Source organism: Polypterus senegalus, chromosome 9 (genome assembly GCF_016835505.1).
Source record: "Polypterus senegalus isolate Bchr_013 chromosome 9, ASM1683550v1, whole genome shotgun sequence".
In the NCBI taxonomy this organism is placed as follows: domain Eukaryota; kingdom Metazoa; phylum Chordata; class Cladistia; order Polypteriformes; family Polypteridae; genus Polypterus; species Polypterus senegalus.
In genome coordinates this window covers 111,603,594-111,630,372 of record NC_053162.1, presented here as the reverse complement: position 1 = coordinate 111,630,372, position 26,779 = coordinate 111,603,594, and the positions used below count along the sequence as shown (strand labels likewise).

At 39.9% G+C, this 26,779-nt stretch overlaps 1 protein-coding gene across 2 annotated transcripts in view; it reads left to right on the top strand.

The window, feature by feature from the left end:
* ankrd27 (ankyrin repeat domain 27 (VPS9 domain)) overlaps positions 1 to 26,779 on the top strand; it is a 668,625-nt gene that overhangs the window by 449,874 nt on the left and 191,972 nt on the right. For both annotated transcript variants that reach the window (XM_039763577.1, XM_039763578.1), the window contains exon 17: positions 1,313 to 1,405. In XM_039763577.1, the coding sequence (XP_039619511.1) occupies positions 1,313 to 1,405 (93 nt within the window). The remainder of the gene's footprint in view (positions 1 to 1,312; positions 1,406 to 26,779) is intronic.

Sequence of the window (26,779 nt, the reverse complement as noted above, 5' to 3'; positions counted from 1 at the left end):
CCCTCAGAGCAAACATTGCATCTGTGGTGCTCTTTCTTGGAATGAAATCATACTGTTGTTCACTAATCATCTCCCTTCTTAGCCTAGCTCCCACTACTCTTTCTCCTAACATGCTGTGACTCATCAATTTTATTCCCCTGTAGTTACTACAGCTCTGCACACACCCCTTATTCTTAAAAATAAGTACCAGTACACTTCTTTTCCACTCCTCGGGCATCCTCTCACTTTCCAAGATTCCATTAAACAATTTGATTAAAAACTCCACTGCCACTTCTCCTAAACACCGCCATGCTTCCACAGGTATATCATCTGGACCAACGGCCTTTCCATTCTTCATCCTCTTCATAGCTATCCTTACTTCCTCTTTGTTAATCCATTGCACTTCCTGATTCACTATCTCCAAATCAACCAGTCTTCTCTCTGTCTCATTCCCATCATTCAGCAGCTTCTTGAAGTACTCTTTCCATCTTCTCAACACACCATCCTCGCTTGTGAGTATGTTTCCTTTATCCTTTATCACCCTAACCTGCTGCACATCTTTCCCAGGTTGATCCCTCTGTCTTGCCAGTCGGTACAGGTCCTCTTCTCTCCTCTTACTATACACAGCTCTTGTCCTCAAATTGAGCAGTGGCAACTACAGACTCCAAAGGTAGTCTGTAGGTAGAAACATGCCTTGGTATCTTATGCTTATACTATTAAAGCAATGAAGCTTATTTGAGTAGTTATTAACACCTGTGACACTAATTTCCTGAAATATTAAGGTGCCCTGAAATGGGGAGAAAAAAAAAGTGTTTGACCAAAATGTATGCAAATACCCTTAAATGAATGTCTGCAATGTACACTTTAATCATGACTAAACTATTTGATATGTAATTTTAAACTGTGGAGTAGAGGTGTAAATCATGGAAAATGTCTTTATACAAAACATTATGTAGGGCACTGTAAATATACACAGATTTTAACCAATAATTTCCACACATTATTCGTTATGATTCTGTTTACATATTGTTTTAATTTAGTCAATTTAGTAAAAAATGAATACACCATACAATGGTTGTGATGTATATTTTTGCTTTACCATGGTTGTACAGTTGCTAGATTTTCATTTCAAAGGCACCTTGTTTTTTTTTTTTTTTTGTATGGAGATCTTTATTTTGCACAAATTAGGAAAGTAGCTATTCTAAATACTAAGACACATTGCTAAAATGAGTTTTTTAATACATTGAAAGCCAGCTGTTTTAAGAATACAGTATAATTTTTTGATATTTCTATTAAGTTAATATGACATTAATACTTTCATTCTATTTTATAGTTGCTGCTGTTACATTATAATGCAAACACTAACATGCAAGATAACAATGGCAATACTCCTTTGCATCTTGCATGCACATATGGACATGAAGATGTAAGTACAGTATTGCAAAATTTTAAAGTAATTTGACAGACATTAAACTTATTTATATAATGACATGTATTGATATATAATTAATACATACTACCTAATTACTTTACATAATGACAAAAATATGATGAAATGTTGAAACTGAATTCAGATAAAAATAAGAAGTTAGAGAAGGAAATCATTGGCAATATAGTGTTAATAAGGGCGAGTTTGCATAGTATGGAAGATCTGTGTAAATGTAGAGTGTTCAGAGTATTTACAGTGGTGTGAAAAACTATTTGCCCCTTCCTGATTTCTTATTCTTTTGCATGTTTGTCACACAAAATGTTTCTGATCATCAAACACATTTAACCATTAGTCAAATATAACACAAGTAAACACAAAATGCAGTTTTTAAATGATGGTTATTATTATTTAGGGAGAAAAAAAAATCCAAACCTATATGGCCCTGTGTGAAAAAGTAATTGCCCCCTGAACCTAATAACTGGTTGGGCCACCCTTAGCAGCGATAACTGCAATCAAGCGTGTGCGATAACTTGCAATGAGTCTTTTACAGCGCTCTGGAGGAATTTTGGCCCACTCATCTTTGCAGAATTGTTTTAATTCAGCTTTGAGGGTTTTCTAGCATGAACCGCCTTTTTAAGGTCATGCCATAGCATCTCAATTGGATTCAGGTCAGGACTTTGACTAGGCCACTCCAAAGTCTTCATTTTGTTTTTCTTCAGCCATTCAGAGGTGGATTTGCTGGTGTGTTTTGGGTCATTGTCCTGTTGCAGCACCCAAGATCGCTTCAGCTTGAGTTGACGAACAGATGGCCGGACATTCTCCTTCAGGATTTTTTGATAGACAGTAAAATTCATGGTTCCATCTATCACAGCAAGCCTTCCAGGTCCTGAAGCAGCAAAACAACCCCAGACCATCACACTACCACCAACATCATTTACTGTTGGTATGATGTTCTTTTTCTGAAGTGCTGTGTTCCTTTTACGCCAGATGTAACGGGACATTTGCCTTCCAAAAAGTTCAACTTTTGTCTCATCAGTCCACAAGGTATTTTGCAAAAAGTCTTGGCAATCATTGAGATGTTTCTTAGCAAAATTGAGATGAGCCCTAGTGTTCTTTTTACTTAACAGTGGTTTATGTCTTGGAAATCTGCCATGCAGGCCGTTTTTGCCCAGTCTCTTTCTTATGGTGGAGTCGTGAACACTGACCTTAATTGTTGCAGTTCTTTAGACAATGTCCTGGGGTCTTTTGTGACCTCTCGGATGAGTTGTCTCTGCGCTCTTGGGGTACTTTTGGTCGGCCGGCCACTCCTGGGAAGGTTCACCACTGTTCCATGTTTTTGCCATTTGTGGATAATGGCTCTCACTGTGGTTCACTGGAGTCCCAAAGCTTTAGAAATGGCTTTATAACCTTTACCAGACTGATAGATCTCAATTACTTCTGTTCTCATTTGTTCCTGAATTTCTTTGGATCTTGGCATAATGTCTAGCTTTTGGGGTGCTTTTGGTCTACTTCTCTGTGTCAGGCAGCCCCTATTTAAGTGATTTCTTGATTGAAACAGGTGTGGCAGTAATCAGGCCTGGGGGTGGCTACGGAAATTGAACTCAGGTGTGATACACCACAGTTAGGTTATTTTTTAACAAGGGGGCAATTACTTTTTCACACAGGGCCATGTAGGTTTGGATTTTTTTTCTCCCTAAATAATAAAAACCATCATTTAAAAACTGCATTTTGTGTTTACTTGTGTTACATTTGACTAATGGTTAAATGTGTTTGATGATCAGAAACATTTTGTGTGACAAACATGCAAAAGAATAAGAAATCAGGAAGGGGGCAAATAGTTTTTCACACCACTGTAGATCAATGCATATACTTTATAAGTTTTAGCTATTTCAGCATCTGATTCTTATAATTAGTAATGTTTGCCTTAGTGCTGATACTGTAAGTATAGAAGCATTGTTGCCCCATTTAATAAAGATGAATGCATGTTTAAGTTATACATATAAAATAATACAAATATGATTTTTAACTCCTTCAATATGTTCTAATAACTGATGGCTTGCAGTCCTGAAGTCAACATAGTTGGGCTTCTCTAGACTTTTTATACTGCTGCTATGTCTATTTTGCAATATGGAAACCAAAACTGCACATAGTATTGCAAGTACATTAAATACCTTAATCATAACCTCTTTTGACATGTACTCCACACATCAAGCTAAATAACATTCTTTTAGCCTTCTTAATCTGTTCCTTTACATTAATGTTCAAGATGAAGAGTGCGTTATGAATCGTAGGTTCTTTTCATAAGATGTGCTTTCAAGTTAATTTTTTTTTGTTAATTTACTTTATGTGTTTGGTATATACCGTACATATTACAGTAATCCCTCCTTGATCGCGGGGGTTCCGTTCCAGAACCCCCCGCGATAGACGAAAATCCGCGAAGTAGAAACCATATGTTTGTGTAGTTATTTTTATATATTTTAAGCCCACACTGTTAACATTATTAGAGCCTTCTAGACATGAAATAACACCCTTTAGTCAAAAGTTTAAACTGTCCTCCATGACAAGACAGAGATGACAGTTCTTTCTCACAATTAAAAGAATGCAAATAGATCTTCTTCTCTTCAGGAGCAGAGAATTTCAGAGGGAGAGAGAGAGCTCGCGCTCGCAAAGAAAAGCAAACAATCAAAAAATCAATACTTGTGCTTTTAAGTTTGCCACGGCATTTAGAGGTGCGTTAGTATCTTCTAAGCAAACAGCCTCTGTGCAAACAGCCCCTCTGCTCACATCTCCTCCGTCAGGCACAGAGAACGTCAGAGAAAGAGAACGAGATTAAAGCAACAATCAAAAAATCAATACGTGTGCTTTTGTGCTTTTAAATATGCCGAGCACCGCAATAAAGCGGCATTTTTTTAGAGTAGCGTCAGTATCTTTTAAGCAAACAGCCCCTCTGTCAGGCGCAGAGAATGTCAGAGAGGGTGAGATAGAGGCAGAGACAAGCAAACAATCAAGCTCCGCGCGGGATGCATATCTTATAGAATTGAGGAGTTTTAGTTAATATGTAATACATGCTCTGATTGGGTAGCTTCTAAGCCATCCGCCAATAGCGTCCCTTGTATGAAATCAACTGGGCAAACAAACTGAGGAAGCGTGTAGCATAAATTAAAAGACCCATTGTCTGCAGAAATCTGCGAACCAGCGAAGAATCCGTGATATATATTTAGATGTGCTTACATTTAAAATCCGTGATAGAGTGAAACCGCGAAAGTCAAAGCGCGATATAGCGAGGGATTACGTATATACCATAAATGTAACATTTTACTTCCTATTTACAATACTTAGCATTTACTTATTGTTGGGATTTTGTCATAGTTGATCCATAATGATTTGGCTGATAATAAATTATTTAGAATTCTACCTAGCTTTTTATCATCTGCAAACTTAACCAGCTTGTTTTTATATTCTTCTCAAGATCATTTTTGTGCATGAAAAAAAGAATTGGCCCCAGCACCGAAAGCTGAGTGGCACTGCATTCAACATCACCTAATTCAGAAATATTTTCTTGTGTCATATCATTCTCTGCTTGTGTTTAGGCCAATTTTTTATATACATTGTGAAATAATGAGTCTCAACACACTAAAAGAAGGTTTGGGGCAGCCACCTGTATATTGTTCCTAGCTGCAAAAGGATTTAGAGAGCACAATTGATGTTGCTGGTTTGAGTTCCCAAAATGAACTGCCCTTGGTTTGGCAAGATGGAGGATTTATAGTCCGTAACCCGGAAGTGACTTCAGTCTGGGAGCTGGAACCAGAAGTGACGTCAGTCTGGGAGCCGGAATCGGAAGTGACATTGAATCAGGAAGGTTTTCCCATATTTGATCTGCAAAACCTAACAGAAACAGGCTTAGAGCACCCTGCCACCCCCTGGCCCGGCGGGTAATCACCTCCACTTGGCCCACTCAGCTCACTCCTAGTCGCACGTGTGTGACACGGCCTCCCCTCAGCCCAGACCCATCGGGTCGGGCGTATTTGTTCGTGAGGCCGTGGCACCGAGAAAGGGCATCAGCATTGGCCTGCAACAGACCTCGACGATAAATGACCGAAAACTTATAATACTGTAGGTCCAAAAACCACCTTGTGACTTGTGGATTTGAATCCCTGTGTAATGCCATCCACTGTAACGGTGCATGGTCAGTCACCTGGGTGAAGTCCGGACCCAGGAGGTAGTACCTCAGCTGCATGATCACTCATTTAAACACCAAAGCCTCCCACTCCATTGCTGCATACCTGGTCTTTCGGTCCAACAGTTTCCGACTCAGGTACATAACGGGGTGTTCCACTCCATCGATGGTTTGGCTCAGCACGGCACCAAGACCTGTGTCCGAAGCATCCATCTGGAATATGAAAGGCAAAGTAAAATCAGGAGCTTTCAAAATAGGAGCTGACGTAAGGGCCTGCTTAAGGTCACTAAATGCAGTGTCAGTATCATCATCCCAAACCACCTGATTAGGTTTCCCCTTCCTTGTTAGGTTTGTCAAGGGCGTTGCTCTCTCAGAAAACCGGGGTACAAACCGGCGATAGTAACCCGCTAAGCCGAGAAATACTTGTACCTGCCGCTTGGCTATCGGATGGGGCCAATTCACTATGGCATCTATTTTGGAGCATTGTGGTTTGACCATACCCCGGCCCACTAGGTAACCTAAATATTTGGCTTCAACCAACTCAAAATAACATTTCTTAGGATTAATACGAAGTCCAGCATTCACTAGTGTCTGTAATACAGCCTCAACCTGCAGTAGGTGTTCCTTCCATGTGCTGGAATAAATGACAGTGTCATCCAAGTAGGCATCACTGTACGAATTATGGGCTCTGAGTACTTTGTCCACCAGACATTGGAAGGTAGCGGCTGCCCCATGTAATCCAAATACTGCCACAATACTGCCAATGTCCGCTAGGAGTGCTAAATTTAGTCTTTTCCTTTGCGGAATCCGTTAAAGGAACCTGCCAGTACCCCTTGGTCATATAAAGAGTAGTCGAAAATTTGGTTTTGTCCTAGCCACTCGAGAAGGTCGTCCACTCGCGGCATCAGATAGGCATCGAATTGGGAGACTAGGTCAAGCCGACGGAAGTCATTGCAAAACCTCCAACTTCCATCTGGCTTTTTAATCAATACGATGGGACTGGACCAGGGACTAAAACTTTCCTCTATCACACCTAGGTCCAGCATTCATTTGATCTCCAACTCCACTTCTGCCTTTTTTGCTTCAGAAATCTGATATGGGCATTCTCTGACTATAACTCCTGGTTTCGTCACTATGTCATGCGCAACCAGGGAGGTTCATCCAGGATTTTCGTTCACTACCTCTGGACAGGATAACTGCTTTGAGCTCCCGTCGTTGTTGGCGAGTCAAATTATCACTGAAGTTAAGGTGTAATTTATGAGCGAAGAGGGAGGAGGGCTGTCTGGAAGAGGGATCGGAATCCCTTTCCTTCCACGGTTTCAGCAAGTTGACATGATAAATCCGCTCTTTAGGTTGACGATTTGTTTGGATAACTAAGTAATCGACCAAACCCTTCCTCTCCTTAACTTCATATGGGCCTTACCAATGAGCCAGTCATTTGGAATGTGAGGTAGAAACTAATACCATGACTCGATCCCCCGGGCGGATCTCCCGGAGAGATGTGCCACGGTTATAATACCGAGCCTGGGCTGCTTGCGCCTTTTCCATGTGAGAATGTAAGATAGGTCTAATTTTTGCAAATCTATCGCGTAATTGCGAGATATATTCAAGTATATTTACAGAGGGAAGGACCTCCTCTTCCCAATCTTTAATATATCCAATAAACCCCGGGGTTGTCGTCCATAAAATAATTCAAAGGGTGAGAACCCCGTGGAGGCTTGGGGGACTTCCCAATATGCAAAAAGGACGAGGAGGAGGAGCTGATCCCAGTTCCTTCCGTCCTCATTGACTACCTTGCGTAACATCTGTTTGAGAGTTTGGTTAAACCTCTCAACTAGAGAATCTGTTTAAGGATGATATACAGAGGTCTTTAAATGTTTTATTTTCAGTAACTTAGCAATTTCCTTGAACGTTTCTGAGGTAAATGCAGTCCCTTGATCCGTCAGGATTTCTTTAGGGATTCTGACTCGCAAAAATACTCCTACCAACTCCCGTGCGATATTTTTGGAAGTGGCTGAGCGTAAGGGAACAGCTTCAGGATATCGGGTGGCCACCAGGACCATTATATATTTATGTCCTCTGGCTGAAGGCTCTAGGGGTCCCACCAGATCAACCCCAATACATTCAAAAGGGACATCAATTAGGGGTAAAGCGATTAGAGGAGCACAGTCCCTTGTAGAAATCTGCCATAATTGACATTCCGGACAGGACATGCAAAAGCGGCAGACCTCCTCATTAATCCCAGGCCAAAAAAATCGAAGCTTGATTCGCTCTAAAGTTTTCTTGGGACCCAGATGGGCTCCCAGGAGGTGGGTATGAGCTAGTTCACAGACTTGTCGCCAGTAAGTCCGTGGAACTAAGAGCAGTGACCTCACCCCTCCTTCATGACCTGCCACCCGATATAAAAGGTCATTATTTAATACAAGTGGGGACCTTGTGGCATGGGATGTGTGGTGCGCTGGCCATCTACTAAGATCACTGCATTTTTCGCAAATTTAAGGGAGTCATCATTCCATTGCTCCCTTTTAAATGAAGCCGGTGTCTGCCTAAACTGAAACTGCAGATGATTGAGGGGATCAGATTCGACCTCAAGGGGCGTGGTTTCAGACTGAGCTGGCGCAGTGCTTGGTGATGACGTTTCGCTCTGTGACGGTCCGTTTGTTTCCTGTATTCTGTTCCCCTACCGGCTGTGTACACGCCGTGGAGGTAGCTGAGGACGTAGAATCGGCGTCCATAACAAGACCAAGTGCTTTATTAGGGATAGCAAGCGTTATGCTGCAGTTTATATCTGACCAATCTCTACCCAGTATCAAGGGGAATGGAGGATTGTTGTGTACCGTCACTGTTATTTTCTTTATAACGCCGTTTTGGCAGATGTAAAAATGGGCAGACTTGTATAACCAGACGTCCCCATGAATACAGGTTAGACGGGTCTTTATTTTTAATCTTTGTCGCGGCAATACTAAATGGCAAGCAACAATGGTAATGTTACTGCCAGAGTCAAATAAAGATAGTACTTTAAAGCCATTGACTTGCGCTTCTCCCGTATGAGAAAAGGCCAGAGGATTAGTAGGAGCACCCTGCCCCCTGCTCTGTGTTTCTCATGCAAGACACTCATGTCACCACGCAAAGCCCTCCGCCGTGCTTCACAGTTTTCCAAAGCATACTACGTAATGTAAGAATAAGACTCTAAGTTAGTTGCACAACTCCCTCTGGGTTCACAGGGGGTTCTTTCTGGGTCTCCCAAGTAGGTTTCCTCCCGCAAGGTTGTAATGATCCCCACAAGGGTGACCATGTTGTTATATGAATGTCCCCAGGTCCGCTGGGTACGAGTAGCATGTAGGCCCTTTATTACTATGGCAAAGGCCACCTTTTCCACATAGTGCCATAGTGCCATGGCCTGTTCTCGGAGGGATTCCTCTGAGTTGTATTCCCAAATCATTATTTCTCTCACCTGCCGACCCAGGGCACCCTGACCTTTCTCAAAGAATTTTTTCTTTGTGGGGTTCTTTGGGTCGGTCCCCGTCCTCGAGAGCCCGTAATAGGTATCCCACTGTGTTCCTTTCAGAACCTGGCCCTCGTCTGTAGGTCTTCTGCCTACGCTCCCAGGTTCTCTTTAAGGAGAACTGGGTCGGAACATACTCTAGATCCCCCCCGACACACACCATTAGACCCCAGCTCGGCAACAAGAATGGTACTTTTCTACCTGATAGGTCTTGAGGGGTTCATCACATTGGTGTGTTGAGACGTAAACTTGGTTCGGCTTCCGATTCCACCAGGAGGCCATCCTTGCCGACTACGCCACTGTGAAATAATGAGTCTCAACACACTAAAAGAAGGTTTGGGGCAGTCACCCGTATATTGTTTCTAGCTGCAAAAGGATTTAGAGAGCACAATTTATGTTGCTGGTTTGTGTTCCCAAAATGAACTGCCCTTGGTTTGGCAAGATGGAGGATTTATAGTCCGTAACCCGGAAGTGACTTCAGTCTGGGAGCCGGAACCGGAAGTGATGTCAGTCTGAGAGCCAGAACCGGAAGGGATGTCAGTCTGAGAGCCAGAACCGGAAGGGATGTCAGTTTGGAAGCCAGAACTGGAAGTGACGTCGAATCAGGCAGGTTTTCCCGTATTTGATCTGCAGAATTAACAGAAACAGGTTTAGAGCACCCCGCCACCCCCTGGCCCGGCGGGTAATCATCTCCACTTGGTCCACTCAGCTCGCTCCTAGTCGCACGTGTGTGACAACATATAAAACCTTGAGCTCCTATCTCCTTTAGTATGGTTATCAAATTCACATGTAGACCTTTGTCAAAAGCCTTCTAAAAATCAAGATAAATACTGTGTAATTTACCACTCCGAAACTCTGGTTTCTAATTGAATTCCAGTACATCAGTGAAACAGAATCTCCCCTGTCTAAATGCATTTTGACTGTTCACTAATACACATGTTGTTTTTGACATGTAATCCTTGATCTTTTACTTTATAATTGCTTGTCATTTTATCCTTGATGCATTTTATGCTTACTTTAATACAGCTGGTTGGATAAGCCTGCTCATTTTTTTAATTTAGTGGGATGGCATTTGCTAGCATCTAGTCTGTAGTAATTTACCCAGTGTGAACTGATTTTTGAAAAACTAGGGGGCTCTTTTGCTTGCTGGCTTTGCTCGCCAACCCCCGGGTTTGGTTATCTGGATATACAATTTAAAGATATTGTTATTTTCATTTCATTCATTTTCATTAATTTTTTATTTCATTATATTTGCCGGTAATAAAGCTGTAGTGAATGAGTTATTCCCCCCCTCCCCCTGGCTGCTAGTGCCATGCTGCGTGATCTGCATGTTGTACTGCGCGCTGTTCATTTAAAATCCTATACAGCAGCTGCTGCTGCTTGTGACATGCTGCGTGATCTGCATGTCGTGCTGCGCAATGATTATTTAAAAGCTTGTACAGCAGCTGCTGCTGCTTTTGGTGTGCTGCGTGATCTGCTTGTCATGCTGCGCGACAATCATTTAAAAGCCTGTACAGCAGCTCTCCTTTAAGCCAGCTACCACTTGTGCCGTGCTGCGTGATCTGCATGTTACGCTGTGCGATGATAATTTAAAAGCCTTTACAGCAGCTGTCCTTTTATCTCAAGTCTTTATCGGGTGTGTCGTCCAAGTAGTCTCGTGGAACTTCAAAGTATATTCTGATTAGACCTGCTGTGCATGTGTACCGTGCCAACATTTATGAATTTTTTACGATGTTCTATTTTGTCATCTACTCTTTGTCCTTTATTTATGGCCCCGGGCATGGTTAAATGTCCTTCTCGTGAAACGTATAATGCTGCCTGCGTTGTGAAGCGTGGGCTGAACGCACGCTAAGGAGATGGGTCAGATCATCTACTGGCTGGCTGCTGCTGATGATAATGAGCTGCTTGCTCTGCTTGTCGTGATTCGCGTCGATCATTTAAAAGCCTGTACAGTAGCTGTCCTTTTGGCTCACTGCCTTGCCTCGTGTGCCGTCAAAGTGTCTTCCGAGAAGATCATGTCTCGTCTCCCTCCCAAGATTTTTTTTATAAAAGAGAGATAAGTATTTAGAATTTGCATATGTACTCCCAGCATCTGTGGATAAATGTTATCTGGTTCATTTTTTTTTTTCCATTGTTTGTTTAAAGTCTTTTTTTTAATCCAAGTACAGTTTCTCTTTTTAAAATTTCTAAAACATTGAGTCACTCCTTAGTAGTCCATGAATCTGATGGAATGTTATCTGTTCACTTCAAAATGTATACTTGTTAAACTTATAAATTTAATATTAAAAGTAATTTTAAATAGATGTATTTGTAATAGAATAGTTGTAGGTTGTCTAAATGAATTTGACAGATTGACAGCTGGCAAAGTATTTTGAATGTGTTGTTTAACACTAGAATTACCAGAGCCTACGAAAAAACTTGCAGATCCATCCCACCTTAAATCGCTTCTTAAAACCGTTCTCACCTCTCTGCCAGCGTCTTTTGTAATCTAAATGTGCTGATAAAGAAAAGTTGCAAGTAGCCATTATTCCATTCCCCCCACCGACTTCTCCCAGCTCATGCCTTGATTTATCTGGGAGTGAAGTGGAGTTTTAGAGTGGAAATAATAGATTGTTATTTGGAACACACGCATTTCATGTGTGTTCCGTTTCTACAGTAATCCATGTAAACACATTTTTAAAACAGAAACGTTTTTCATATTGTAGTAGTAAATGACAAAATGTAGGCATAAACTATATAATGTATGAAGCCTGAAGTCCAAAGATCAAAGAAACACTTTCACAAAAGGTACAAATATAACAGAACAAGTATACTTTTATTCAAAAATATAACTGCTGAAAAAAAGCCGCCTTAGCATGCCACATTGACACACACTTACTACAACTGCCACGGTAACGTAATGGTATCAGCTGCTGACTGGTAATCAAAAGGTCATGAGTTTGATCCTGCACGACTTAATTTTGAGAAGTAAACTGCTCTTATTCTTACTATTTTAGAATAAATACATTTGATTTCAGTGTGTAACAGCCGGTGTAATTTATGATACTTGTAAAGGTTATTGTTTTTTGTTTTTTTTTTAAATTCACTTTTCATTCTCTCAGTCGTGTTCAGGATCTTACACCCCCCAACCCCCAACCCATCCCCCCCCAATCTGACATTGCTGTTTTCACATAAAGATGCGCTATAGCTCTGCAGTGTACTTGTGACTGCATTCTCGTACCAATGGTTGCGAACTAAAGTGCCTGCGTGCACTTTTCGTGGCATTACACGTATATTTTTTGAGCATACCCGTGTCTCTCAAACACAGGAACATATGTTGGTGTACAAGTATAACAAAACAAGTGCACTTTTATTCTAGACTATAAGTGAAGAAAAAATAAAGCAAGTTACAGTAGGCGGTTGATACGACAGCTTGCGTGGTGCAATGCTAAGAACTGCTGATTTCCGATCCGTGCTATATAAAATCATCACATTCAAATATTAACAATTCCCACACACCCTTCCTACATTTACGACATGTGTACTTGTTGCAGTGTACACACCTCTCTGTGCTATGGTTCCTATTACACTGAATGAGCACCTGACACTGGACTTTCTTCCCTATATAAATAACATTCAAGCTATAGCACGTCTCCAAATAAATAACATTCGAGCTATAGCACGTCTCCAAATAAATCACCTTTGAGCTATAGCGCATCTTTATATGAAAACAGTAGTGTCAGATGGGGTGGGGGGGGATCGTGAACGCGACTGAGAGAATGGAACTGAATAAAAAAAAAAAGCTAACCTTTACAATTATCATGCATTTACACTGGCTCTTACAGACTGACTGAAATCATATGTATGTTTTTATTCTAAAATAGTACAGTTCATGCAATATTATTTGAAAACGAACAGCGTCAGATCGGGTTTAAATACACGCTGACACTGATACAGAATGTGTCAGCTTATTCAGTGCAGCAGTTTCAACGCACAGTACATGCAGTATTATTTGAAAACGAACAGCGTCACATCGGACACATATTCAAACCCGATCTGACACTGTTCGTTTTTAAATAATATTGCATTAGTGTGATGATATTTTTACATATATTGTCTCTTTCATTCATCTTGCGGTATGTAATCAGTGACCGCGTGTTTTTTTCCCTGATCTTGCCAGTTCGCACATGTTGCTGTATGGTGGTGTTTCTTTTGTACTCCAGGACATGCAGAGGACAGAATAGTACAGAACAGTAAGTTCAGCGCTATATGCAATCAGACAGACAGGCAGAAAAGGCACTAGATATATAAATAAACAGGGAAGGCACTGTATAATAGATATCTAAAAAAACAGCTAAGGGGATAGATATATAGATAGATAGGAAGGAAAGGCACTATATGATAGGCAGACAGGGAAGCTCCTATATAATAATAAAATTACTGTTATTACTCTATAGATAGACTGGGAGTTCAGGCAGGCAGAACGGCGAAGGTTAAAAAAATAAAAAAATAATCTTCTCCCCAGCGGGGACTCGAACTTCGGCTCTTTTGAGGTACATCAAGTTTGCTGTGCTCTAAGTGACGAAATCTTACCAGTAAACCACGGTACCTGTTGTAAAGGTTCTTGAACCTTTTATGAAAGTGTTTATTTGATCTTTGGCCTTCAGGCTTCACACATTTTATACTTTATGCCTACATTTTGTAACATTTATTACTAAAATATGAAAAACGTTTCTGTTTTTACATTGTGTTTACACAGATTACTGTAGAAACGGAACACACATGAAATGCGTGTGTTCCAAATAACAATCTATTATTTCCACTCTAAAACTCCACTTCACTCCAGATAATTGAGGCATGAGCTGGAAAATAAGTTCGTGCACGTTCTAAGTCAGTGGGGGGATGGAATAGCCAGCTGTTTGTTTTTATCGGCACATTTACAGGATAAAGGAGGCTGGCGGAGAGGTGAGAGCGGTTTTAAGAAGTGGTTTAAGGTAGGGCGGATCTACGAGTTTTTTCATAGACTCTGGTAATTCTAGTATTAAGTGTGAAATGTATTTATAAATGGTCTATTGATAAAATCAAAGCTGTCCATACTAACTTTTCCAGCAAGTTCAATTCTTATGAAAGACCACCTTTTTTAAAATGTCTCATTTGTGACAAACACACAGAGGCAAAAAGATCCAGGAAAAGTTTTGTCAGTCTGCGTTATTTGAATGTAGAATTCATAATAAATAGCACAAACTTACAAAACAGTGCTATAGTATTTATTGAGTGCTGTAAATTCACAAGCAAGCATTACATTTTCATTGTTATTATTCTTTTATTATTGGCCTACAGTTAAAATGTGCAATATTTTTACTGGCTAACTCTTTAGATAAAGACATATATAGTATGTTAGTGGCTTAATTAAGAAATTTTAGACCTTATTGGAAAATCATATTCACTTAGTATGATACTGTGTATATCAGGGGTCCTCAATCACAGTCCTGGGCGGGCTGCAGGTTTTTGTTCTTACCCAGTTACTTAATTAGAAAGCAATTCTTGCCAATAATTTAATTTCATGGCTTGTTAGCACTTTAACTCTGCCATGTCAGTTAATTGTCTTATCCTAAATTTTCTTTCCCTTTCTAAGCATATCATCCAGAAGATTTGAAGGCTAAAATAGATAAGTGATTATTAGTCCTTTACTTTTTTCTCTTCACTTTCCTTCCAAGTATTTAATTAAATCCAATAGTGTATGATAAATACACACAGGTGTAAATGGTAACAAGCTAAATAGAGAAATGCTGGACTCTTTTGTCATTTGGTTGTAATTACTAATGAGGAGCAATTAAAAACCAAGACTACAGCCATTTATGACTAAAATAAGCAATAAGAGTTCAAAATCTTATAAAAACCAACACTAAAGCTGTTTAAGACTAAAATAAGCAATAAGGGTTCACAATCTTAACGTGCGACACAACTAAAGTGAAGCAGAAGTGTTACTTGAGCAATAAGTGCTTCCTATTAAGCAATTGCATTGGAGCAAAAACCTGCAGCCACTAGTGATGGGTGGAGTGAAGCCTCACGAAGCATCAATACGTTTGAAGCAATTGTGTTGGAAATAGTATCAAAGCTTCGAAGCATTTGACACCTCTCTAGTGACCCCTCCTGGCCATTTTCATTAACATTACACAAACTCATGATCCACTTCAATGACATCTGTTATAAATCTTATTGCTTTTATTTTTTCGCTGCTACAGACTGAAAACGTAGAGAAGGGTTCATCAGCAACTTCTAGTGTCTGATGTCTAAAAAATATAAATATATATAACTAATGCCAACAAGCAGAATGCACTACACGATAGCAGGAGTTAAATAAAATAAGACGCCTCACTCATGGATTCCTGGCTCTTTCAATTAGTATTTACTTTTGCACTGTATCATTATAATCGGTCCTGTTATTAGTATTATAATTAACCCTCATGTTTTCTTGAGATCACATTTAATAGCCTTAAATGTTTTCTTTGGTCTGACTTATTTAAAACGGAGTAGACGGAAAATAAAGGTTTCTCCCTGTACTTTGCCATGATATAGGTAAGCACATTTGAGAAAGAAAAGGTGAAATCCTTAAATTAGTTATTATTATTCTATCAAGTATTGAAATATTTCATTTAATAATACTTTACAATATTTTGTAGAGCACAAAAGTAACGAGTTTGCTACAAAAAAATGACGCCGTCAATGGCTCAACTAACTGAGGTGGTTGCTTTTCAAATTCTGAGCGTAGTGCTAGCCCGGGTTCGATCCGACTTAAAGACTCCTCAAAATTAACAATAATAATAAAAATGATCAGAATTGAAATCATTATAACCAATTTAAACTAAATAATTTTGAAAGATACTCTGGAAGGATCGCATAAGAGATCTGTTCGGGAATCACCCCTACTCAAAATCGCCATCAAAATGCGATGTCTAATTGTGGACGGCAGCTCACTTATTTACATTAATCCATTTCTATTCAATGCCATTTAATGTCCATGCACCCCTCCATTGAATAAGGCAGTGGTTCTCAACCTGTGGGGCGGGCCCCCTAGAGGGGAGCAAAGATGTGAAAAAAAGAAAACAAGAATCAAAAATATGAAAAAAAACATCTATTGGAACCAAAACAAATTAACTTAAACTACATTCTGGTACTTAGAACAATAAATATAGAGTTAGATAAATATCGACAAAAGTTAAGTAGCTATAATAAAATATGCATCTACATTTCAAAAAAATGTTAGGGGGGGCGCAATTAAAACTGTTATGAAAACTCGAGTTGCAAATACTTAAAGGTTGAGAAACGCTGGAATAAGGTGATAACAAACCCACTGTGGTAGATCAGGTTGAATTCGCTATGCTGCTCCAAACATTCAAAGGTGTCAATCCGGAGCGCATCAGAGAGGCTGAGGGACACGGCGCAGATCAGTCACCGGCACACAGACACACACGGGACACTCCAAGGTGAGCAGTGCACATATCAAGGTCGGCATTGAAGATCCTCTTGAGTACTGAGGCAACAAAAATTAGCAGGATAAACACATCTGGACCTGCTGTTGAAAAAGCATTTGCTTTTAACAGCAGCATCCCTCCCTCGTGAACACATCTTCAAAGTCCAAACAGGCGATCAGTAAAATGTTTTTTCGTCACAGCACAGTGCAATAATAAAACTTTTCCTAAAACATAGAGTTGTCCAGTCTGTATCATTCCTAAGCAATCTTCCAGTAATAGAGGCGCAATCCCAGTTACTAACACATTTACTGTGTAGAAAACAAAGTAAGAACACATTCCACCTTATCAATTTAATTTTTAAAAATTTAAACCGCTAAACTCGCCATCAACAACTACAAAAACAGTTGAAATCGTTACTCAAATTATTTTTTTTTTGTTATAGACATAAAACAAGATGCACATTTCCATTTGATATATCTTTACTAGTATTCTCGCCTTGCTTGCTCCCAGTCCACATTGGAATTTGCTGTTTAATGAAACTAAAAAAAGATAATCGGACTCTTTTGGGTCATAATTCATAGTGGGTGGACGTGGGACCCATGTATGCTTTATTATGAAGCAGTAGCGCTACCTCTGCACCACTACTATTTTCAGGAGAGTGGTATGTGATGTATGTTTTTTTTAGTGTATGCATGTATGTATGTACTGAAGACGAAAACAATTATATATAGATGTATACTATATGACATACGTTCAGTGTTGCATGAAAGCGTTGCATGCGGCGAAGAATGGATATTTATGAGAGTATTATAGTGAGAGATGTGTCATCACCCGTATTGCTAAAGCTCTTCTTTGCAGCATTATGCATTCAACAAGTCAGCGTTTATGTGATGTATAATTTATAATTTTATTTTTTGCCACAAAGTTATCGGGCACAATCATTTAACATGTATTGATTATCTACAAACATTCATTTCAATGAGTTTTTTAACTCTGTTGATGCCATATGTACTTCAAACGGGAGCTCGATGAATAAATAATGAGTCGAAGCTTTGCGCAGACATCTGTAGTACTGAGATTGCGTCATGACGGGCTTCGAAGCCTCAGACATGTGTACTACTGAGATCATGACGGGGCTCCGAAGCCTCAGACATGCGTAGTACTGAGATCCTGACGGGGCTCCAAAGCCTCAGACATGCGTAGTACCGAGATTGGATCATGAAAGGGCTTCGAGCAGACCTGGTCACTGGTTACTGAATCTTTGTGCAGCCTCGGCACACTGAAAGGCACTGAGCTCTATATTTTGAGAGTCTTTCTGACGCTTAACTCTCTAGTTATATTTTGTAATTCGTATTACACATTTCAGTTGATATGGTTAAACTAAAATTCAGGTAGTTGCTGAGAGTTAATTGTTGTTCTTGTGGATTGCTGTGATTTCCTTTGTCTGATGCATAGTTTCAAAGATATATTGTCATATATCAACTTTATATATATGAAAAGATTAGGTAAATCGTGCAAGCTTTTTATGGAACACTTAATTTTGTTCAAAACCATACGTCATATAGTATACATCTATAAATATAATTTTTTCGTCTTCTATAGGAAAATACAACAATGATACTCTTGTATCAATTAAACCATTTTAACGTGCATATGTCAAACAACATATTTTATCCGCCGTAGTAAGAACAGTTGTAATAGTTTAGTTCTGCAGAGCTCATTAATTATCCCGATTAGGTGACTCAGTAGTGTTGTCACTGTCTCTCAGTAAAAACACCAGGGGTTCACGTCGCTGATCCTCCTCTTGTGAAAAGTTTTTTTTTCCTGTTCCTCCATTTAACAAGCTTGGACGGATAGTGAGCGAATCAAGCTATCGAGGGAAGGTTGGGCCACCGTAGTCGGGCAGGGGGCATACGCCCCTAATTATATGGTGCATGTAAACAGTTTCACTGTAAAACGTAATAAGCTTCATATTTGTGTGTTTGGTGACCCTCGTGTCGTACTGAATTTGTAATATAGAAAAACAAACTACTGTCCAGCATGCCTAAATGTGTCTTTTCGTTTCTGATCGCTATATGGCACTTCCAATTTGGGACAATTCGCTATAAACAGTTTCAGCCAACCAGCACCTTCTAAACATGCAGAATGACAATGTGAACCTTTACTGTAGCGGCACAGCATCTTCATTTCAGTCAGTCATTGTCCTGTTAGACTTTTTACTGTTAAGTGCTGCTTGAGCTACCGTTTATAGTACAACAGATGGCCTACGTAGTTCTTAATTTGATATTGAAATGCACACACAAGTCTCCTAAATTATTTATTGAAATACCTACATTTACAGTGTCCGTTTTAGGAAGTCGTAGTTTTTACTTGTTCCCGTTATTAGGAATTATAATTTCTCAGTGCCACATATTATTCGTTACTACTTGCGAGTCCCGTATCATTGAGATTCTGTTTTATATTCTGTATAAGCAAACTTTTTAAAAGGAGCGTTAATTGAACTGACTATAGTAGACTTGTCATCTTCTTAAAATGACTTTATTGATTTGATATTGACAATTAATCATAAGGTCAAACATCAAGGAGGATTTGAGTTTGCATGGACTGCGCTGTTACTTTTTTTTTCGTGGCGTCGTGTCGGTAGAGAGAGCGTCACATTAACAATGCATTCTGTCCTAAATGACAGCGCACATGCTTTTTTATATTTCCTAAAGGCCAATGTGTCTCAGTTTGCTCATTAATATATTTTGACAGTGTATTTTAGTGAGAATGATTATAAACATATTACCCATGTTCATTGCCCATGTAGATATGTAACGTTTGGTGAGTATAAATAAAAAGTAACAACACATATAATAGTTATGTTGCATTGTTTATGATTAACAAAATTAATCGTTTATCTGAAATGTTCTACTTATACAGTCGATTTATTCCACTTTTGAAGGTGTACATTGTCGGTATTCTCCATTGCATTTGCCCCCGAGTGTAACGTGTGCCAGTGTAACTGAGGGATGGCAGACGAGCTCACATAATGGGTGACATGGAACATTCTCATCCTGATGCCCAGGCTCTTGTCATGAATATTCCCATCTTGTGCTTTTTCTTGTTCCTGCAAGTTTACTATTATTATTGGAAAAGTATGTAAATTAAATGTGTTTTATTTTATGTCTATGAAAGGAAGGACGGTAAAGCCTTGAATGAAACTCAGTGTTGATGCTTTGGGTAACAAGACAGGTTAAGGAGCAGGGAACATTGAATGTGACATTGACTGCGGGGGATTGTGTACACTGAAAAAAATAACATGTTGGATAAACTTAAAAAAGTTATGGCAATCAATTGCATTCACCTTTTTAAGTTCTTTCAACTAACACTACTTTTAAGTAAATCCTACAATGGTATTTAATGTAAATTTAACATTGCTTTTTAAGTTGAGTGAAAATAAAAATGTGATACCAACATTTTGGATTAACTAACATTTTCTTTTAGAAAATATTTACTTTTTTAAGTTGAAGCAACTAATGTTCATAATTTAACCCTACTCAAATGGTTTATGTATTAGTAACACAAGATTTTAATTGGAATAAACTCAAAAAGGTTTACGTAATCGATTGCCATAATTTATTTTAGTAAGCATAACTCAATATTCTTACCTTTTCAAACAGAAGTCACAAAAATGGAAAAAGTACAAAGAGCATAAGAGTATAGTTTTTGTATTTTAATGTATAAAACATTATTACAATATTTTTCTTTACAAATAACAGTAATTACAATGTAGATTTTATTTTACCTTTATTTTCTCTTCACAAAAGCCTACAGCCATCTTGGGCTCATTAACACTGACATTTAGTTTACAATCGAAATTGTTCGTTTTCTTCTAAATGTTTGCTAGTCACAGTGTGTAAATTTTACAAAAGAAGCTTAACTGTGAATCTGTAAACTTAATAACCTTAACAAAATTTTGTGTAAAGTAGGGCCTCGATATTGGTAGCTAAGTGGAAAACAAATCCAGCAAACAATACTTTTTTGTCTGATATATGATCATACACTGCTCACAAAAATTAAAGGAACACTTAAAAGAAACACATTAGATACATCAGATCTCAATATGAAGTTGGATATCTATACAAATAACGACAGGGCAATGTCTTAGGAACAAAAGGATGCCAAGTCTTTTAATGGAAATAAAAGTTTTTTGCCTACAGAGGGCTCAATTGTGTAGACACCCTAAAATCAGAGTGAAATGAAGATGTGGCAGGCTAGTCCATTTTTTCAAAAATTTAATTTCTGCTACTGAAAATGCTTTTCAGTATTTTGGGTGGCCCCCACGAGCTTGTATGCATGCTTGACAACGTCGGGGCATGCTCCTAATGAGACAACGGATGGTGTCTTGTGGCATTTCCTCCCAGATCTGTATGAGGGCATCCCTGAGCTGTTGTACAGTCTGAGGAGCAACCTGGCGCCTAATGGACTGAAACATAATGTCCCACAGATGTTCTATTGGGTTTAAGTCAGGGGATCGTGAAGGCCATTCAATTGTTTCAATTCCTTCATCCTCCAGGTACTGCCTGCATACTCTTGCCACATGAGGCCTGGCATTTTCGTGCATTAGGAGGAAACCAGGACCTACTGCACCAGCGTAGGGCCTGACAATGGGTCCAAGGATTTCATCCTGATACCTAATGGTAGTCAAGGTGTCTTTGTCTAGCTTGTAGAAGTCTGTGTGTCCCTCCATGGATATGCCTCCCCAGACCATCACTCACCCACCACCAAACTGGTCATGCTGAATGATGTTACAGACAGCATAACATTCTCCATGGCTTCTGCTGACCCTTCAACGTCTGTCACATGTGCTCAGGGTGAATCTGCTCTCATCTGTGAAAAACACAGGGTGCCATTGGTGGACCCGACAATTCTGGTATTCTATGGTAAATGCCGATCGAGCTCCACTGTGCTGGGTTGTGAGCACAGGGCCCACTAGAGGACATTGGGCCCTCAGACCACCCTCAAGTCTGTTTCTGATTGTTTGGTCAGGGACATTCACACCAGTGGCCTGCTGGAGGTCATTTTGTAGAGTTCTGGAAATGCTCATCCTGTTTGTCCTTGTCCAAAGGAGCAGATACCAGTCCTGCTGATGAGTTAAGGACCTTCTATGGTCCTGTCCAGCTCTCCTAGACTAACTGCCTGTCTCCTGGAATCTCCTCCATGCCCTTGAGACAGTGCTGGGAGACACTGCAAACCTTCTGGCAATGACACACATTGATGTGCCATCCTGGAGAAGTTGGATTTCCTGTGCAACCTCTGTAGGGTCCAGGTTTCGCCTCATGCTACCAGTAGTTACACTGACCATAGCGAAAAAAACAGTCAGAAAAGATGAGGAGGGAAAAATGTCAGTGGCTTCCACCTGTTAAACCATTCCTGTTTTGGGGGTCATCTCATTGTTGCCCCTCTAGTGCATCTGTTGTTAATTTCATTAACACCACAGCAGCTGAAACTGATTAACAACCCCCTGTGCTACTTAACTGACCAGATTAATATCCCAGAAGTTTCATTGACTTGATGCTATACACTGATTAAAAAGTGTTCCTTTAATTTTTTTGAGCAGATTATATAGCATATATTATATAGCACATTTTCATACAAACAGTAGCTCAAAGTGCTTTACATAATAAAGAATAGAAAAATAAAAGACACAATAAGAAAACAAAATAAATAAACATTAATTAACATCGAATAAGAGTAAGGTCCAATGGCCAGGGGGGACAGAAAAAACAAAAAAACTCCAGACGGCTGGAGAAAAAATAAAATCTGTAGGGATTCCAGACCATGAGACCGTCCAGTCCCCTCTGGGCATTCTACCTAACATAAATGAAACAGTCCTCTTTGGATTTAGGGTTCTCACAGAAGGGCTTGATGATATAAAATAAAATATCCATCCAGATCTTTACAACCAACAACATAAAATGTATCTTAATTGGATGGCCTAATTCTCAAATAAATTTGCAAAATAAGGTAAAAAATAAAATAAGACCTCTCAATATAACCAATATTTACAAAACTAAAAAGGGTTGGCATAGTAATTAAAAAAACAATTCATCATGTCTTTTCCTACAATTCTCAAACTAATTTCTAGAACACAACAGATTTAGAAGAGAACATTTGAACTTTTTTCTTCTTTTTTTGTCTTTTTGTCTTGTTTTATGCTTGTTTTGCAAGTAACTGAACTCTCTGTTTGCAACTGAACAGCTCCACTCTCCTTTCTCCTCAATCACTCTACAACAACAGTCTCCTGTTTCCCTTTGCAAAAACTCTTCCAAATTCATCATATCCAAGTTATTTGTTATGGACTTCTCATGGGCCAAGATCACCAAATTCCTTTTTCTTTTATGTAACATGGTGCAACGATAGGGGTTAGGACACGTGACAAAGTGGAGAAGGAACTCTCACACGATGCTGAAGACACACCAATTACCAGGGCTGTTACATACAACATTTTTTGAGCAGCATCTGTTTTGCCACAAGAACTTCATTTTTCAGATTTACAACATCTGATACAGTGCCATCCATCACAGCCAGAGGGTGCAACAGGGAGGGATCTAGAAAAGTGCTAGATTTGGGTGCAAGACTAGATATGGCTCTCATCAAGGTCAATATTCTTGTGTGAAAATCTAGTTTCCATTTCTGAAATGGCCCTGTCAAGGATGTTGAGCAGGGATCTTTTCAGAGACTGATGGTGGGAAATAGTAGGGTCACCAGAGTCTGTATGGCCCAAAGCTGAGAGCGCAACACTTTGACCCAGGTGTTTGCTCATTGTTCTCCTTCTCTTTGTTGGATGTGACTCATCCTCAGCAGGAGATGACACTCCCCAACATTCATCCTCCCAGATGGTTTTTCCAGTGCTGAACTAACAACCTCAGAAGCACTGAACAGATCAACTGACTGAGACTGTAGAATAGCATTTGCTGGTTTTAAGACACCAAGCACCCGCACTGGGAACTTTCCAATCTCAAAGAAGTGATGCCTCTTAATTTGGCATAGCAGGCCTGATGCTTCGGTGCACAGGTCAACTGCAGCATCATCATCCTCTGTCATCTCAGATAGGATACTAAGGATTTGTTCTTGATTGTCCACAGTGCACCTTGTCACCTCATAGTGGCTTGTCCATCTGATCTCAAGCAGCCTTTTTAGACAAGGTGCATCATGTTTATTGAGCACATAGTGGTGGTGAAAAAAGTTGTAGAATGAACTAGATAGGCTAAAAAATGTATTTGCACATGGGTCACTCTGCATGGCATGCCAAGTGCACACTAAGTGCAGTTGGTGGTTGTAGCAGTGGATGTATGGGACATATCTGTCAAGCCTCTTTGGAGCAGAGCTTGTACACCACCTCTAACCCCACTCATCACAGAAGTCCCATCATAACACTGGCTAAGCCCCATCATAACACTGGGTAAGTATACTGTCAGCACTGTAGCCAGCATCAGAAAGGTGTAACAGTATCTCAGATGTGATGTACTCTGCGTCAAGTTGTTGCAAGTCAAGCAACTCAATAAGATGCTCCTCTGGCATGGAATTTCTGACAAACTGTATTATCACAGACTAATGTTCCACATTGCACCTATCCCTGGTCCCATCACTTTTGAGGCAAAACGCTGCAGAATCAGCACTTTCATATTTTTTCCTGACCTCTCCAAGCACCATGTCAGCCAGTGTTTGGATCATTTCATTTTGGATATCCTTAGATGTGTATTTTGCATTTTTTGGGATACCCTTAGAAATGCTTGCTAGCTTCTCATCCTTCTTTAAGGTATATAGCATCAGTTTTAGAAAAATACCTGAAGCAATGTCATCATCATTACCCACTGCATCATGTCTCAAGGTTTCTGCAGTCCCATGGAGCCCCAACTAATTTACACAGAGAAACCTTAGAGCACTACCAATACTCTTGACACAGTAATTTTTTTTTTCAAGTTGTGTTTTACCAACCAACATTGAATCCACAGTCCCCACTTTGGCCTCTCTGCTTTTATGCTCAGTCCAGATGGTTGAAGCATGCACATGGTTGTGGCTGGACACATATCTCTGTAGCCCCTTGTCTCGATCAAGTGCTGCTTTCCAGTTGGTAAAACCAGTTAAGGTAAAAACTACATCCCTCTCATTAACAGTGCTGCCATATTTTCGACAGGGGAAACAGATGCATGCATCCCGCACAACAGAGTACTCCAGCCATGGTTGTGTGCGGTACCAAGCAGGACTGAATGATCTTAATGTTGTACCACCAAATACACGTTTGGGGTAACTACCTTGTATTGGCTGGGATAGTGTATTGCCATTTAAGTCACTGGGTAGCTGAGTGGGATGTTTTGGGGCAGCAATTGTTGGCAGAGGTACAGGAGAAGCAGTGCCTGTTGATGCCACAGGAGTAGACATGCTAGCTCCCGTCTCTGATGTACCAGCAGCAGCATCATTGCTACTGCTATTGGTACAGGAAGCAGCGCCACACTTTTTAAAAGCTTGGAAAAAGGATGCATCTCACAGCATTAACTTTCCCTTTGTGGGCTGCTGGAAGCTGGGGTGGAAAGTGAATAAGCTTTACTAAAATCGCTGTGATTGCATCAGTATATGAAACGAGAAAACTGTTGAGTGCAGACTAGTTGAAAGCTGGGGTGGGGCTTTGTGTCAGGGTCTGACAGACAGACACAGGTCCTCCAGTCGGCTCTATGTAGTGGTGTTGCTTGTGGGATCGAGAAAGAAACACTTCTCTACCAGACTGAAACTGTGAGAAGAACACTGGACTGTACAAATATAGATGTATTTTTTAGTTGTTGTTAATTATCTCACGAGTCGCTGTGATTGATGACAGAGATTTGCTGCTTCCTCAAAGCCTCTTGCCGTTGCGCAGCTCATTTTGCTCTGCCCTGCCTACTGAGAAACCTGACACCGGGTCATTTGCATACTAACAGTGATTGGATGTTTAGCTGGGGGGAGGGTGAGTGGGGGATCTCTGTCGAGTTCTGTGTGAGCCTGCGGACAAAAAAAGCACGGAGGGAAAGAGCGAACAAGAGGTGAAACCTATCATCTCATTTGTGCCTTTTCCAGTGGATTTTTCAGCTACTGTAGTAAATCTTGTCCATATTCAGTTTGTGGGCAATCTATTATTTTCTTTCTAAACCTCTAAAAGTTTGATTTAAGGGGGCAGGACATTTATTTAAGGGGGCATTGCCCCCTCTTGCCCCAGCGTAGAGCCGGCCCCGTTTAACAGTAGAATCCCTGAAGCCTACGATAAAACTTGTAATCCTGGGCCACCTTAAATTCCCTGGCACCTCCTCATCAGCGTCTTTTGTTTTGCAAATTTGTTGATCCACACTGGCAGCTGGCAGCCTGCTATCCCATCCCCCCAGCGACGCATACATTTCATGTGTGTTCCTTCTCTACAGTGATCTGTGTAAACGTTGGATGACAGGAAATGCGAGGCAAGAAATGTTGAACACATAACTATAACAAAGTTTTTTCATGTTCTATTAATAATTGGCAAAATGCTGACGTGAAGTTTATAATGTGTGAATACTGAAGTCCAAATTTCAAATAAACACTTTCACAAAAGACACAGACATACTGTAACAAAACAAGTGCGTTTTTTTTTTTCTAGAATTTAACCAATGTAAAAGAAATTGTGATAGGGTATGACACACACACTTCTGCTTTGCTGGTGCAGAGGTAAGAACTGCTGTCTCCAAGTCAAGCGCTTACATGATTCTTGATAGTTGTTTTTTCCCTGATGTTCCATTCATGCTTGTCTCCCTCATCCCTTTCAGCAGCCAGACTAAACAACTGGCTTTAAATGCTGTAACTAGTTTGTAAGCATAACCCATTGCTTATCACCGGTGTTTAACCCAATTATGGGTTATTGTCACTGCTAGCTGAAGACTTTGAGGCCAAAATTGAATTTTATTCTGGAGCCTCTTTGCTCTACAGACCCCAGTATGCTTCTGATCACTCATGATTTTTCAGGTCATACAATAGTACAAGTCACCCATGGTGAACAGGAAAGTTACTGCCGTTAAGTGTTTTTTTAAATTATTGTTGTACTTGATACTTAAACATAACTAGCTGGTTTTACTGATTTTGATGCACTAAAAGGTCATATAAGATTATACCAGGCATATAAAGTATGGATGTATTGTATATAACAAATAGCAATAACATAAAACACATATCAGTTTCTTTACTAAAATATG